The sequence below is a fragment of the Struthio camelus genome, chromosome 1, assembly GCF_040807025.1.
Source record: "Struthio camelus isolate bStrCam1 chromosome 1, bStrCam1.hap1, whole genome shotgun sequence".
NCBI lineage: Eukaryota > Metazoa > Chordata > Aves > Struthioniformes > Struthionidae > Struthio > Struthio camelus.
In genome coordinates, this window is record NC_090942.1 from 10,328,293 (window position 1) to 10,345,622 (window position 17,330).

Genomic DNA, 17,330 nt, shown 5'->3' on the forward strand with positions numbered 1-17,330 from the left:
GCACAGCTAGTTCACATCATGAACTCGTCGTTGTGAACTGGTAGAAAGTTCATCTTCAGTTTCATTCTTCAGTTTCATGATGTTTACTAATGCTTGCTGGCAATAAACCATATTAAATATGCAACAATAATTAGCAATTTTCTTCTGTATGTATTTTACCTAGTGCAGATGAGAAAACCCAAGTATTAGGGCTGAGATGGAACTTTCAGCTCCCCAGTATGATTTTTTTTTTTTTTTCAAACCAGCAGAAACATGCCTTGGACATGACCCTCACCTTCTCAACATCTACATCTTAAGGCTATGCATGATGATCTGGGCTACCACATGCTCATTTTTCTTCATGTTCTCTTCCACTTATTAGCTTTATTTTACAAAGCAATAGGTCTGATGCTTATCTTCATAGACAAAAAAACTATTCCAAATTTGATTGTTTATTTTTATACCTTCCTATGACAAACTTATGTATCTAAAAAGATATCTTCCCTTCAAAAGAGAAAGAGTAATCCAGTGCAATTCTTTCATTTATCACTTACCTGTACTTTTTGGTAACCTGCTATATGACAATCATGAGAACACAAGATCAGGAAAAAGCTATTATATGGTAGACTTTATCATAAGGAGCTTTAATACAGACTTTTTTTACTTTTCCAACTTTGTCAAAGGCTCAGATCAGTGAAATAATAGGAGATGAGAGTTGGCACTTGGAAAAATGGTGCTTAATGGCGAAATGAAGACAGAGTGATTCAAAGAAACAGTAACTTACAAAAAAATGCTGAAGGAACATAGTTCTAGGCCTTAAAATTTAAGGATGCACTGTCAGTGTTTTACGTAATGATGCTTTAGCTTCTTTTAGAGAAATTTTCCCCACCTTAATTTGAACTTTTAAATCTGTAAAGTTTTCCTACATCCACTTGACATTTGCATAGGGAAATGTGCATCAAACCTTATACAGATAGCTACATGGCACATAAATTTGCCATGCAAACTCATGCTGAACTTTTCCCTTGGTTATCATTAGTAGTTTCCTGGACATCAGGTGCTGAATTGAGAGTGTTTATAGGCAAGAATGTGCTCCAGCAATCCTTTATTACTTTCTACACATTCCTCTGCAGTAACTAGCAATTCATTCTTCATGTGAATCAACAGAAATATGAACAAAGAAAAATCTCTTATTGTATATCTCACTTTTAAAGACATTGCAGAAAAATGCCAGGGCCTCAGATTAAATCACTAGTGCTTTTAATAAGATGTAGGTTGCTCTTTCACTTGTCTTTTTATGCAAATGTATAAGAAGCAGTATAAATTCACCACCAAACAATATTAGAGGGAAGTGAGGATTCTTAGCTCTGTAGTGTTTGACCATATGAAAACTAAAAGCATGATGACCTTTGTGTCAGCTTTCCTTTAAGTCTATCAGACTAGTGCTATCAAAAAACTCATCAAGTTATTTTTTAGAACAATTTGTGAATGAAAAGCCACCTTTTCTTCAGTAATTTACCCCAGTGGGATCTCACAGAATTGCTCTGAGTTTGGCTGTATAGAGAGATGCATTCATCTGCAAAGTATTCTTGGCATAACTATTTAGAAATTCATACTTCTTCAGTTATGTCAGAAATTATGTATTTAAAGGATATTTTTCAGGATAATAAATTGATACTGCTATTAGGTTCACTTTCAAAATTACAGCTCTCAGACAGGTTTTGGTTTGAATATCATAACCAACTTCATGATTTAGTTTTCTAATTCCTCCAGCTGCTCTTCTGAACTTCCCAGACTGTCATTCTTCCTCCTATGCTCTCTTCAGGCCTCTCCCTCACTCCCACAGCTCCTTTCTGATGCTGAGATTATGCCATCATTCTACTTACTTTCTTGTATTTCATGTGCTCAGCATTATGTGAATGCTATAGTCATTTCTGGTTCTGCCTTCTGCTACCTTACAGCATGGAAATGGAATTTGAAGAGTCTCTTAAATCCTTCTCATCTCATTGCATGACTGTTGCCTGTACTACATTTTCTAGAGCTGTGAACAAATTTAAAGGGGGCTTCTGCCACTTTGCATGGTGATTTCTAACAGGCTACAGTGTTGGGGACCAGACCCAACAAAACACTCAGAAGTCTGAATCGGCATCAAGGAACCCAGTTTCAAGATAATTTCCATGAAAACTATGACTAGCTTCTGAGGTACGGAGGATGTCCTAGACATCTAAGATTTCTGGCAGAAACTTCCCTACATAGAATTATGCTACTGCTCATGGACAGTAGGACTTTGTCAAAGAAATTCCTATATCTATCTATCCTTTGCAATAGTATTTAGTGTCTAGGAGACTGTCTCTTTGGATCTAATGAGCACAGTGTTACATGTGCTCTGCTCCTGCATGATCCGCTTTGACTATGTTGTGTTCAGTGAAATAAGTCAAGTGGTGCTGCAAACCACATGTGCCGAATTAATAATCTACCAGTTAAATCAGTTATGTAGGATGTGGCGGAGGAGGATTCAAACCCCACTTAGGCTAAGGAGACTGACTCCATAGTTCTACTTCCAACAGGACCATCCAAACTATCAGATTGCTCTTGTTGAATACAGGCCATTCTGCGACCCCAAATGAAAAATTTAATGGCGCCTGGGAGAGAGGGACTGAGAAGGAGCTTGAACCCAAGGGTAAAATTCCTGTGTTTCCATCCTTTATCCTGAAAGTCAGTAAATCTCAGTTTAACAGCAACACGTAGCTGGAACAGTAACATATGTGTCGCAGACTATAAACAGGGAAGTTTCAGTCATGTCATTTGTATGACATTTCCTATTGTCTGTCTGTGACAGTGCACAACCCTGCATGCACTGTCTGTTGTGGATCCCAGTTCAGATCTCAAATTATTTCCTTTTGATTGTATGAGGCCATCTGCTGCCTGCTCAGCAGTGTGAATTCTGTTCCTAAATCAGGGCACCTAAGCTGAAAGAGGAGTCAAGATGCTCAGGTCACTCTGTTGAGTCTGGATGAATGAGTCATCAGCCAATCATTTCCATTTCCAGTCTTTGTCTTATCACTCCCAGTCATATTCAGTTTGCCTCTTTATACACTTCCAGTTCCTCTGTTTTGTTAACACAAATTTGCCCAGGTTCCATCACCTTTCAATTGGTACCTTTGGCTATCGTCTCTTCCTGCTTTGCTTTCTAACATATTCATTCTTCCATTGTTTCCCGTCTTCCTGGCCCAGAGCTGCACTGATGTTCTTCATAGGGATGTGGTTTTTGAGAGATGCTAAATATGTTGCTTCATTTGCTTGTTTATGTAGCACCCCACTTACTTGCTGGAAAGGTTCACGATCCAGCAGAGGAAAGCAAGCTAACCCATTCCTTATTTGTTTAGTGTTTATAGGCCATTTGATGCTTCATTACTGAGAAACGGGCAAGCACCAGTTCCTATTCTCTCCTCATCCCTCTTCCCACCCTCTTTCAGTGCTGAATGTCATTATGGAAAGATACATGATTGCTGTGTCAACAGCAACCACGAACTCAAATTTTATTTTTACCTTTGGCTCAGTAGTCTAGCAAACAGCCTGTGTTTGCTAAACAACATGGCCCACATGATAAAGGCATAGTGAAAGCAAACAAATCTTGACAAAGGACTTCTCTGAGATGATTTTAATTAGACACCATTTTCCTGTTAAAACATATCAAAAGAGGTTCCTGAAAGATTTCCAGTGCTAAACATCAAAAGCAGAAAATAGAAAGAATGACAAATAATGGCAAAGAGACAGGAAACCCCATGAGATTAACATGGTGTTAAACAGCTTACCATCCCCTTCCTTCCCAGCTACTCTCCAGCATTATTGTACTGTTGCCACTTAAGTCCATAACAACTTTGTAAAGAGCTAAGGTGGAGAGTTGAAATATGATGCCTTACTGCCTCTGTGGTGTTGGAGAGGAATCAAATGCCATATAAGTCCTATAGCTATGTGATATTTCCAGCAAGTTGATGAATATCTTGAAACATTGTTGTTACAAAAGGAAGTAATTTATTTAACTTTCTTTTTCCCCTCCCATAATGTCTGGTTTATTAACCTCATTACATTTCCATAAATTATATCAGTATGAGAGGAAATGATTAATTGAAGATTGTTTCCTCAAAAACATTATTTCTGATCATTAACAGCTTCAGCAAACTGCTATGCTACATAATCTAAACACATTATACTACTTTTAAACAGCCTCATGTTTTATTACTTTACTCTAAAGTATTATGATCATAAAGCCCAGGAGGCATCATTATAGACATTGTGCAACAACACCATGAGTTTTTTCACTGCATATAGTTTGCTATTAAAAGCTCTTGTTGCGTCCTAGATGTTTTCCTTGATGAATAGTAATGAGGTTCACAAAAAATTTCACAATGAAAACCGTTAACTCCACCTATTGAGATGTTAACAGCTGTTAAGATTAAAAATAAAAAAAAAATGAATAATTAAAAAATCTACCTTACAAATACTTACAAAGATAGAAATATTGATGGAGATTTTCAAAAGACATACATTTATTTTTTAGGTTTCTATCTTCAAACACTTTCCAGAGCCCAATCTCTAAATAAAAAAATTAATTTTGCAATCAAAATTTTTTCTTTCCTGACCATTTCTATTCTTTCTATATTTTTTCTCTCTCTCCTTTATCCTTCCCCCCCCCTTTTTTTTTTTTTTTTTTTTGCTTGCTTTACAGATAACCCAAGTGGCCAGAACCTGGAGGAAAAGATTATCTATGGAGTAGAGAATAGCAGCACTTTTCTGGAGTGCAGTCCCAAATCTCAGCGTGCTGTAGTCTATTGGCAATTCCAGAAACAAAGTGATGACCGCAAAGAAGAGGTACAGTAGAAAAAACTGAGAGGTGCAACCAACCTGAGTACTTTTCAGCAAAATACATTGTTTGCTCTTCCAATCAGATATACCTCTGGTCAGATATAATCAAGTTCCCGTTTGCAGATGATCAGCAAAAAGCTAGCATACTAAGTGCCACTAAAACCATCGTGGAAGGCTTATATTGGATCTAAATATTTCAGAGGCCTGAAAATTGTCCTCCAGGAGGGGGGTGGAACTAACTGCATTCTTCTTATTATACTATTTATTTGAATGGTAGTCCAACAGCAGCGTTTCCTATGTATTGCATGCTGTAAGACTTAACTGCAGGTAAGACAGAGAGTCAGAATGAGGAACTGGGAACTGTATGAACCCCGGGGTATGAAAGCTTGTAAACATATTTTGTGTGAAAAGCAATATTCATAGAGGGAAAAACACTGACTTTCTCTACTTGTATTAGAGTAGGCTTTATTTTTCTCCTTCTCCTGTTACCAACATTCTTATGTTATTACTCACCCAAGTTCTCAAGTCATCTGACTGTCAAGCTAGGTCACACATGTCTTTTAGTAGAGAATAACCTCCATTCTAGTAGGTAAGGACATCAAGTTAGAAAATAAAAACTTGTACATCGGATTGAAGTATTTAGAAACATACCCAAACTACTCTGACGCATTTTTTTTTTTCCAAATCAGGTACTAACTAACTGCTTAGTTACATTAGCAGCTTTATATACTTTCGTTATTTGCTTTATTTACATAAATAGTAAATTATTTAGAACAACTTCTTGGTGGAGAGAGCAGCAAACAGGTTTCTGTCCCTTCTCTCCACAGCTCCATGTGCATTCAAAGGAGAAAATCACATTCCTAGATATTGAGTCATTTAGAAAAATATTATACTTTGAACAGCTGCTTGTTGAATATTGAAGTTTTAATCCTTATTGTTTCTTTGTTCGTTTTCCACTTGCCCAGAGCACACTTCTATGCATAACAGCTTTTGGAGTGAGAAACATTACAGGGAGAGAGTCAACCTTCCCCAGATATAGATTTGGGCTTGACTAAAATATTATGGCAAGCGTGGCCTCTGTAATATAGACAAATGCATCTACGTTGACTAAGCTGGTTATAGGTTTGCATCATCTGCCAGCAAATCCCTCTGAGAGTTGCTGCAGATCTTTGCTCAGCAGCAGTAGGGACTGAGGAGCAAAACCTTAATCCTCTAAATTCTCTCTGCAGCAGCTCATTAGTTTTTCTAATGAAGTGTTTTGAGCCTTCCATAACTACAGATGATTGACAAAACACAACCCATGCATTCTGGGTTTTTTGGGGCCAGATTTTAATGACTGAAAGGAACTGTACTAAGGAACTAGTATGATTAGAGGATAATTCTGCACATTTATCAAAGCTAACTTTTGAAACTTCCTCTGTTTCCCAATACAGATAAAAGTGGATGATCGCATGATACGGACAGAACAGGGCTTATTGCTACGAAGTCTTCAGCGGAGAGACTCTGGTATTTACTTTTGTCATGCTGTGGAACACGGCTTCATGCAAACTCTGCTCAAAGTGACCCTGGAAGTAATTGATACTGATCACCTGGAAGAGCTGCTCCATAAAGAAGAAGATGGTGATGCCTCCAAGACAAAGGATGCCACCAATAGCATGACCCCCAGTCAAAAAATCTGGTATAGAGACTTCATGCAGTTAATCAATCACCCCAACCTCAACACAATGGATGAGTTCTGTGAGCAGGTTTGGAAAAGAGACCGCAAACAACGTCGGCAAAGGCCTGCCAATGCGCAGGTGAATACGAACAAGTGGAAGCACCTACAAGAGAATAAAAAAGGTAGGAATAGGAGGACCCATGAATTTGAGAGGGCACCACGGAGTGTCTGAGCTACATTACCTCTAGGAACTTCATCCAAGTAGAAACTTGTATAGACAGATAACTGGAAAAAAAAATGCAATATACATGAACTTTTTCATGGCATTATGTGGATGTTTACACGTGTGGAAAGCTCAAACAATTTCCACCAGGTTTAAAAGAAAATCCATTTCTAACTTTCCTAGTAAATTTTTCCTCTCTGCACCGATTCTAAGACCAGAAAGACCAGAGTTTCAAGGATGATAACTCACCTGGACCTAGCTTATTGCTCAAAAAGTTTTGCAAGTGTTCAGCAGGCAGGTTTTGCTTTCTCTTTTGCCTAAGATATAAACAAAATGCTGTATTTCATGCTACCATCTTAAAGGAAAGAAAAACAAAGCCCACCTTTCATCATCAGCACTACCATTCCTAGACTTATGTATAAAACTGCATGAACTCATTAAGCTGATGAACATCTAAACATATGATTGGACACAAGGATTTTGTTCTTGTTTTGTCTACCAGTTCTCCTGTTTATATTTACTAAAAGAGGAAAACAATACCGAATGAGATTGTTTGTGGAAATCGGGAACAACGTAAGCCATCCATCATCCAGAAGAACAAAAAATGTGCAGTACACTGGCCTACTACTGATGACTTCTTTCAGCTTTGATCTAAAGATGTATTTTATTAAAACTATAATTTAAATGTACCATGACAAATATGCAGCAAACATTAGCTCTTTTCTAAAATAGATTAGACTTTTTGTCTTAGAATTATTGTACTTTCTAATTACTGGTTTAGAGGAAAAAAGACAACTTCCATTTATGAGCTGCTTTACTCTTTTGTTTGGCAACTCTTTCAGGGGAGCTAGTCGCACTGCAGTTAACCGCCTCCCCTCTATCCCAATAGTCTATATGACATGTAACTTCAAAGCAATTTTAAAACCAAGCTATTTTAACATGAAAGTCTCTGTATAGCATGGAAGTCTTCTGCATTCTTTTTTTCTAAGTATGGTATTTGGAATGATTCAACTTGTATAATATCTTGCTATAGTTTGAATCAATGAAGAGGAGAACATTTGATTTCAGTTGTATATTTTTTGTTATTAAAAAAAAGTAAATAGCATTAAAATACCCTCTACTAACTACACTCCTGCTTTCTTGGTTCGTAAATATTTGTGAATGCTAATATTTAAATACTGTAGCTCATAGATTGTCATATATCCATGAGCAAAGCTCACATTCAGTTTAAGGCGTTCTGTTCCCAACTCAGTGGTAGAAATATGTCCACACTACTGATTCGCAGCACTCCGTTCTTTCTTTGGGCCAGATCACCCAAATGCAAAGAATCAACACAAGGCCACATAAACAGTAACCTCATAGCCAGCTCTCTGTTATAAGATCTAAGCAACTGTTCTATCTGTGGGTGAAGGCTGCTGCGGTAGTAACCGGGTGAAGTTCAGCTTAAGACTTTTATTACTTTATGCCAACAGATAATTTGGTCCTGTACTTCTACCTTATATTTAATTCTATATACAGGAGAGCAACAGGGTAAAACAGACACAATGCACTTGCACCGTAATTGTCGGTTTAGGGATGTAAGTAGTGGATTTGATTCACCTCAGCACAGATGTGCCTTTGGTCCCCAGTTCTATGGCGTCCAGTTCTTTTGAGGTCATCTTTATCCATTGTCCCATATTTTATCTTGATAGAATCAGTAAATGACATAATTTCAAGTAATGTTATTGTGGGAAAAATTACTAGAACAAAGGCCTTAGTTTGCTAAAGGAGTTTTTATATAAAAGTGTGTCTGTATTGATGACTGATCTGTTTTGTTGTTATTCACTCTAGATTATTTAATTTATGAATTACAACACTGTCAGCCTTATCAGATACAATATAACACAACTGCTGTGACAGCATCTCTCACAGTATGTCCCAGTCTCCTTGCCACTCAGTAATTAAAGTATCCTTCTGATTAGTGAAGCCTTGGCTTCTTTCCTCCATCGCAACTGGCTTTTCACTAAAGGCTCAATCATTTTAGTCCCCTTTGAATATTTTGCAGGGAATGAACTTGCAATATTTTTGCCATTTAATTCTATAGCAAAAATTAATTGAAGAGAGCATGACAAGACTGTATGGCTGGGGTTCAGGAGAGCACTTGGGCATTTAATTTTAGAGCAGCCTCAAGTCTCTCTTCTGCTTAACTTGACTCCTGTGAAGCTTTAATATGCAGTTAAATTCCCATGCTTTCATGATGTGCTGAATAGGGATGAATTAAAACAGAGATTCAACTATGGGCTTTCCTGTACAGAAGTATTAATTTTTCGGCTCGGCCTATGATTAATTTGTGAACATTGTTGTCAGCTGAAGTATTTAATTGTAATCACAGAACACTCTTTAGCCTTTTGTGTAGGGCTATTGTGTACCATCGAGTCATTAGAATCCTCTTTGTTACAAAAGAAAACAGTTTTAAAATGAAGCTCAGAGAATTCACTGGGAAAAATGCAGATTGATTTCAACAAACTCTGAATCACTTAGTTTCCTTTCTCACATATTAATGGTATTGCTGTCTACCTTTTTTTCCCTACTATGCTCATTTCTATAGCAACTTGCTAGAAAAAAAATCAAAACCAAACCAACCTCTTTCCCCTACTCCTTAAGAAAAAAAAGATTAAATGAATTCTGGATGCTGTATGTTCTTCTATGCGGAAAAAGGTAATCAGCAGCAACAAAATTGCAGAAGTTTCAGGGTTTTTACCATATCCTAACAGTCTAATTGGTCAATTGAAGTGATCAGATTTTATCTGCTTCAAACTGTATCATCAGTCCTCACTAAAAGAGTAGTCTCGTTTATGTCTCTGTATCTGCTCAGTAAGAGGGCAGAGGATAAGGCCAACAGCTGAAATTGTTGATTTTCAGGTTCATATTACGGTCAAGTTAAAACGGCATTTAATACTGATTTAAAATGAACTTTTTTTCAAAGAACATAGGCTTTAATGAATTCATGTGTAGAAGGATGCCCTGCAGCTTCAGTAAAACTCCCATTGTATCATTATTTTTTAACACAGCATAAGAATTAAAAATAAAGGTAACAACAGTATTTCTGCAAATCATCAATAAAACCCTCTAAACCTCTAGTTACAGACTTTAGATAAAGTAAGTAGAAAGTTGTGTTTCAGCTGGAGAGAAATAAAGGATTTCATTTATAACTAGAAAGTTCTGTTTCTTTTGTTTTAAGATATCTGTTTGTGAGGAGAAAGAAATCATAATCATTGACTCTTATTCTTACTAGTCTATGCTTTGCACTTGCATGGATCACTGAAGATGGGAATTTGTTCAATGGCTCCTAAAAAATGTATGGTTATGTTAAACTATAACATCAGACTATGAAAATGTGCATCTTTGCAGAACAGCGTTAAATCTTCCTGACCCAGTAAAGTCACTATGTAAAAAAAATAAAATTAAATTAAATGCATGTGAATGCGCATTTACTGATCCTTTTTATGTATTATTTAGTGAATATCAATGGTATGTGTTTAATAGTTCAGTTTTTGCTACCTACACATTAGCCAAAAGAGATGTAAATATTTTTGACTAGATAAGGAGGTACAGTGTAAAGTACTGTTATCTAGAGGTACTCCATTTCAGTGTGTTCAGCATAATACTAAAATGCAAGATTTTGCCACACAGGTGATAGGGTGGTTTATTTGCTACATCAGCGCCAAAGTTATGTGCTTATTCTATAAGCATATTCCGCACTGGGTAGTAAATAATTCTGCTTCTGTATTTATCACTTCAATTCAGATGGGAACTAGAAAACTGGAGAGAAAAAATGTAATGAAACTGCTGCTGTAAATTATTTCTTTTAGCATGTATTCAGTTGTTAAATAAACATTTCTTCCAAATATTTGAAGTTCGCTGTCTTAACTGTTTACACGGAAATGTGCCCTGTAACCTTCATGAGCATATGGAGTGCATTGTTGCCAATATAATGCTATCAATGTATATGAGTTCTGTTTATTAGGCCAGAAGCGTTGCTATTTTATTGGTAGTGTTTATTGTTTCTTTCTGAAGAGTACAGACTCTTCAAATGCCTGAACTGAAAGCTACAATCTTATCTTCACCCTATCTTTCAGCACATCTGCATGGGCCTGTGCGGACAAAGCCACACACACACCCCACTCTGCCCATGTACCAAACCCTAAGTAGCCCTGCAAGCCATGCAACCGTTAGCAGTATATGCTGTGTGATCACGTCTGCTTTGTGCTGTGCTAATATCGCTATAATATAGCTATACTGGGAACTGGCTGGCTTGGACAGCAAGTAGAACAAATTAGGTTCTGCCCCTTATCATCATACTTTGGATCCTTAGGTTAATTTAGGAGCTGTGTGGAAGCGGCTAGGGGCCACTAGATAGTGGCTATCTACAAGTAAAACACTACTGCGCTAAGCATTGTGTAAACAGGTAATGAGACAAATGCTGCCCTGGAAAAAGCCTGCAGTTTAAGGAGAAGAGACAAGAAGTGGGGGAAACGAAATATCATTATTTCTGTTTGGCACATGGATAATTGAAGAGGCAACCAGTACTAGCTAGTCCTCACTAAACCATTCATCTTTGTGCATCCACTTCCCTTTCTGTAAAGCAAGGATAGAGAAGTCCGCTTCAAAAGGATGTTGCGAGGATGTTTTTTTTTTCTTGCTACTGTCTTCTGATGAGAAAAACAGTCATGTATCCCAAAATAAGCCTTCATCTGCAGTCAGGTAATTCAGTGGGTGCCACAAGAAATGAAAGGATGTGGAAAGCAGTGAATCCACAGACTGAAACACTGGAGTAACTTTTTTTTTTCTTTCTAGTTCAAGGGGTGAGAAATACATCAGAAGACCCTTGTTTCAGGATGTAGGCACACTATGCCCTTTAGTAGAGCTCCCTGCAGAGACCAGGTAAACAGATTATCTTCTGAAGCTACTTTTCTACATTGCCAGGAATGTACAATGCCTAGGGCAACCTCCATTGACATTAAGTAGGAAGAAAGAAGAAACATTTGGGTTTTAATGCTTGTTTATGCATGGATATAGATACACTCACATGCACATATATATATGTACGCATATTTTAACCACCAGCTCTCACTGAGATGAAATCCGCTTTTCCCTAAAGCATTTCGAGCTCTACATGTAATTCTAGTGCGGCTCTGAAGAACACGTTTGGCGACCTCAGCTATAAATTGTTATAAATGTTTCCTTTGTGAAGACTGAAACACACTCTTCTGTTTCCTTGCAGGTCACAGCCACTGAGCTCCCCATCAAACACATACATTTCATGTGAGACCAATTTATGATGCCTTTTTCCAAAGGCTAAAACAAAAGGACTATTCTCCCTAAAACGCTCAGTAACAAGATTCAAGTAGATCAGAGCATTAGTGAACCAGCCAGCTACTTTGCTCCCCCTAAATACTCAACTGAAAAGTTGGAGCAGCTTGATAGAAAAACTAGGAACAGTGGAGAATGGGCTTTGTCTGGGACCTTTTTGTCCTGGAATTTATCAAGGGTTGACATTTTGGAGAACTTCAGGAAGATCTGAGTTAAATCCCAAAGCTCTAGGAAAGCAGTTTTCACAGTGAACGAATTTTTATGTAGGTTAAGAAAGCAACTTCCCTGTCTTTCAGGGTATTTTTTCACCCCTGTAGAGAACAGGGCTCTTCTTGTCTCAGTAATAACCCAGAAGGGCCATTGTACCGGTTCTGTGGTCCTCACTCACTGCCAACGCCTCGTCCGACACCTGTGGGGAAACATCCCAGTTTCTCAAGACTGGTGCTACCCCAGTTGTTTCGTATCCAGTTGTTCTGCTCAATCCAGCCCCAGCCCCGGGGGCATCGGGCACCGCCGCAGGGCTGGAGCCGGCACCGCTGCGGCATCACAGGGCAGTGACCCAAGACCCCCCGGGGGGGATGAGACAGGGCCGGGGCTGGGCTGTGACAGGACCTGACCGGCGTGTCGCTAAACCTCCTTATAGATACCTTATTTCCTCAGAGGAAGCGGCTATTAGGAAGCAATAAAGGCAGTACAATGGTGAGGAAGGCTAATAGGTAGCAACCCTCAGCATGCCTGCCCTGCTCCGCAGTGCTCTGCACGGCTACAGGCCTCGCCGGCTGCCTGCAAGAGCCTGCTCTTTGCAGGGAAAGCGGTTCAGCCACTTCTTTCTGAGTTGCTCTTTTCTTTTCCCTGATCATCTGGGGTTATTCGCCTCCCAGACGTAGAAATATCCCTGTTCTCTGCCTTCCAAGAGCCTGCAACGACCAGTCACACCCCGAAAAGCACCACGCTGATGAGAGCGACAGGGACCCAGCTTGGCTGAGGCTGTAAAGCGGAACACAAAACAGCCAAAACGTAGGCAGAAACAATTCCTAAGAACGAGTGCACACAGGATCATCACATTTATTCTCAAACAAAGACGACCTTATGAAAAATCAAAATGGTTAGGCCTTCACTTCCTACGTGAGCCTGCCACGTCTCCCAGTACACAAACGTATACAGCTGGGTGTTGTCCAAAGCACTTTCATCGCGTTTTGATGGATGAAGCTTGCTTCAGGGAGCAGCACAGCGCTTTTTCAGGCTATTCCCCTCTACGAGACCGGTGTCGGTTAAGTCTTTTGGCTGTGCACTGAGACCAAAACTTGTCTTTGCATCCCTCCACACGGGTATCCCTGCAGTTTATACTGCTAGTATGCTTCGTTGGAATATATTACACTCACTCCTGGTGTAGGGGGATTTTCGTGCTCATATCCTTTTCTTGCAAGTGTGTTCGCATGAACTGTGATTACTTAGGCAGAGGCAAAGAGAGGTGCATGTTTCTGCATTGATACAGAATAAAGCAGCTAAGGTTGTATTATTATTACTGCAGATATTGCAGTACAGCAAGTAAATATTAAATATGACTAGACTGGAACTTTTCATCCCTTACTGCAGCTGGGGGGCGGGAGAGGAAAGGAGCAGAGAAAAGAAATGCAGACATTTCAGCTATGCTTTACAATGGCCCAGTCCCTCCAGTCTCACATGTCACTTTTCTTGGTTTACAGAACTACACAGAAAAATGCATTCCTATAAACTCTGCTTTTACTGAACGATACCACATTGAATAGTTCAGTAAACCAGAACAAACAGACAGACTATGCAAGTTCCTCCGAAGCAGGCTTAACTTTCCTCTTCTGTTTGTTATTTTATTATTATAGTAGGGTCTCTGGTGCTCTTTTAGTTAGGGTTTTGTCAGCATTTCTATTGTAAAACCCTATTTTTAGGGATTTATAGTTTTGTCTAAGGTAATTCACTACAGGCTAAAAGTTTTAAATACAGGCTTTTAAACCAGAATTGGTTTTACAGTTTCTAAAAGAAAATGGCTACACATTGATGAATTCAGTTTTGGAAACTACAAAAAAATAATTACAACTTTATCCATGTCAGGTGGTTGTTTTGGCAACTGTACTTCAAAAAATTAGGAGCTGAGTAAAGCTCAGTGAAGGTAAAGAGATTCTTCCCATCTCACTGGTCTTTGTATCTGTTTTAAAGACATCTGTGTGCTAGAGGTCCTAATTCAGACACATACTTAAGTACGTTACATCCTTATATGTGACTTAAATGTATGCTGCTGTTCATATACGGTGCTACCTGGAAGAGAGTGTTTTCTCGCTTTGCACCTGAGTGCCCTCATGAAAGCTGACTTTTAATTGCTGTTCTATGTAAAGCTAATACAGGCTCCTGTCTCACTCCAGTTTAATAGCTGTGCTACCTCTGGTATAGAACAGAAAGAAAAAGGTTGCTTGTGCTGTTTTCACCCTAGATAATTAAGAAGAAATAATATTTTTTTGTTTGGAGCTAATTGAAATGTAAAGGATGCAATTGCTAGTTCTTCTAGATCCCACTGCAGAAGTTATTTTCCTTTATTAATGCAACCACGTGCAGACTCCATTCTTACAAATATGCCAGTGCTTCTAGATATGCACAACCTGTACTTCAGAGTGTGGTGTCTTGGGATTTTTTTCGTTGTTTTATTTTGTTTGTTTTTTTACTTTAATGCTAGCCAACATGTTTAGCTAAATCCTCACCTAAATAAATATAGCTGTGTGGTCCACCACCTTTTCTATTGACTGGAATCTAACAAATGGTCAGGGTACTGAAAGGTATGAGTTCTAATCCCTGTGCTTTTCTCTGTAGTTCAAAACGTTACTTGCAAAAGCTAAACAGTTCAACACCATTGTAAACCAATTGAGTGTAACAGGACTTTATATTATATAATAAATATTTCACATATTATACATCTCTGTGATCTTCAGTAGCTGGAGGTGGGGAAATGGTTGGGTGTAGAATAATTAAACTATTTATAGTCAAGTTCACTGTTGCTTGTCAAAATAGCAGACACAATGAAGCTGGAAAAATCTTATTTGGACACTGAGTGGAACACATGCATGCTCTGCAAATAATGGTTCTTTGTCTCCTAGAAATTCTCCTATTTGACATTCGCTGTGCTTCAGCAATATATTGGCAATAGTGCACATTGTTGCCTGTTAGAAAGGCATTTCTACAAATATTTAGACCTATTGTTAACCCTAACTCCTTTTTTGTAGCAATTGCATAGGTGAGAAGCTGAAACTGTAAATAAGACTCCAGGGATACTCCTCGGTCTGGTGCTTTTGAACTGCAGTTTGCATATGAACTCTGTGTAAATGACAATAAACCTTCCTACTGAAACACTAATATATAATACAGACCACTAAAAAGGTTAGGGGAGGACTATGGACAGAAATGAAGAATGCCACAACATAGCATCTGATTACTTTTTTATTGAGAAAACAAGAAAAAATATTAGTTTGAAGTTCATATTAGTTTAAAGTTTCATATCATGAAATGGTAGTCTTCATTTAAGTCTCATGGGCTTCCATTCACTTTGTTTTGCTTTGCTTTATTTTCAAATCAATGTATCTAAAGTTAAGGACTTTATTTCCTATTTAGACACTAGAAGGTTACTTCTATCAAAGTTACTTCTATCATAGGTGTGGAACGCTTTTGAGCTCCTTGCAAGCCAGTTGAAATTGTACATCACTAAGAAGTGAAATGTTTATCAAGGCCATAAGATGGACTGTATAACTGCTAAGCCTTGACTCTTACACTAGTTGGACTAGTTGGACTAGATTTATATTGCAGAATCAGCACATATATCACAAAGAAGCAAACTGCTCTTTTGAAGAATACCTAATAATTCTCCCCAAGGCAGGGAAGCTTCCTCGTCTTTGTTGGTAGTGGTGGTGGTGTTTTTTTTTTTTTTCTTTCTTTTCTGCTACACTACCTTTCTGAAATGGGAACTTAAAATTTAGCCGTGCTAAGGAACAACATCTTTAATGCACTGCCTAGTACTCCAGCATCTCCTAACTGGTAGACAATCCCGAACGAAGACTACCGTTATTGTTCTTCTGAGTCTTGCATCTAATCCCAACACCCAAGTTTTCCCAAAGGATTTCTGTAAGTCATCACAATAGTATTAGAATGACAATAGTAAAGGAATTAAAAAACATCTATTTTCATAATAAATATAAGCAGTGGTTAAAATTATTGCCAACCTCTAAAGCCCAACTTTTCCATTTGAAGAGTGCATAGGTACATGCACATGCACTGAGCACGTCCAATTCATTTGAGTTTTACAGAGATAATGGACTGCAAAAAAATTAGGAAAAATTCTTGGAAGTGAACAAAATCTGCTTTTACTGTAGCCTTTGCAAACTCCATCATCACCTTTAATGAAATAGGATCAAGCAAGGATTGCATTTGCTGCCATGAGTCACTGGAAGGAATGACTCTAGGCGTTCAAACAAGATCAAGCCCTGTATGACAACATGTTTTCATAGTGACTGACTAGAATAAGGATACAGAAATAGGATGCTACACATCTAGTACATGAAGCCAGTATGCATTTTTAATATTTTAGCCTTCATTTTGCATTTGACTTTTTAGTCTACCTGGAATAAATGCTAATGTGACCTTACTAATTGAATTACATGGGGGTTTACATTTCTTTTTTACCTCTGGAATTATATGTCAGTTTGTTGTCACTCAGAAAGGTGCATCATTCTGAAGCAGATCTTGATGTTTGACTTGCAGTAGAAAACTAAATAGAACTGCCAGCTTTTCATATAAATACCTCTAGTATGAGTATGAGCTTCTGGTATTACCAAGAAGGATATTTTCACATCATAAAAAGATCTCAGCCTCAATTTTAAGCCAACCATTTTGGGTCTGGATTTTCTTTTTGCTGTATCTTTCCTGAAATGATACTTTATAGAAACGGACGAATATAGGAAGTGCAATACTGGCCTACAAAATGATATATGTCATTCAGTATCATGTTTCAGAAGATAGGAAGTACCATCTTCCTCAGAGGAAGGTATAAACAGTTCTTCAACCAGCAGTAACGAGATAACTTGTTCACAGGGGAACTTTGTCCCTACTGCTCATTAGTTATAAGATGGGTTTTCATCTTATGCTTTAAGTTTTCAAACAACGTTTTGTCTCTCCTGTCTTCAGGAATAAGGAGAGTTACGTTATTTGGAAGCTTTTGGGGCTACTCATTCAATTAGA

At 38.1% G+C, this 17,330-nt stretch overlaps 1 protein-coding gene across 5 annotated transcripts in view; it reads left to right on the forward strand.

The window, feature by feature from the left end:
- The window catches only part of SEMA3A (semaphorin 3A), a 330,745-nt gene extending 320,131 nt beyond the window's left edge, over positions 1 to 10,614 (forward strand). For all 5 annotated transcript variants that reach the window (XM_068920614.1, XM_068920525.1, XM_068920690.1 and 2 more), the window contains 2 exons: positions 4,709 to 4,851; positions 6,279 to 10,614. In XM_068920614.1, coding sequence (XP_068776715.1) covers positions 4,709 to 4,851; positions 6,279 to 6,734 — 599 coding nt within the window. In that variant the 3' untranslated portion in view covers positions 6,735 to 10,614. The remainder of the gene's footprint in view (positions 1 to 4,708; positions 4,852 to 6,278) is intronic.
- Positions 10,615 to 17,330: the final 6,716 nt, after the last annotated feature.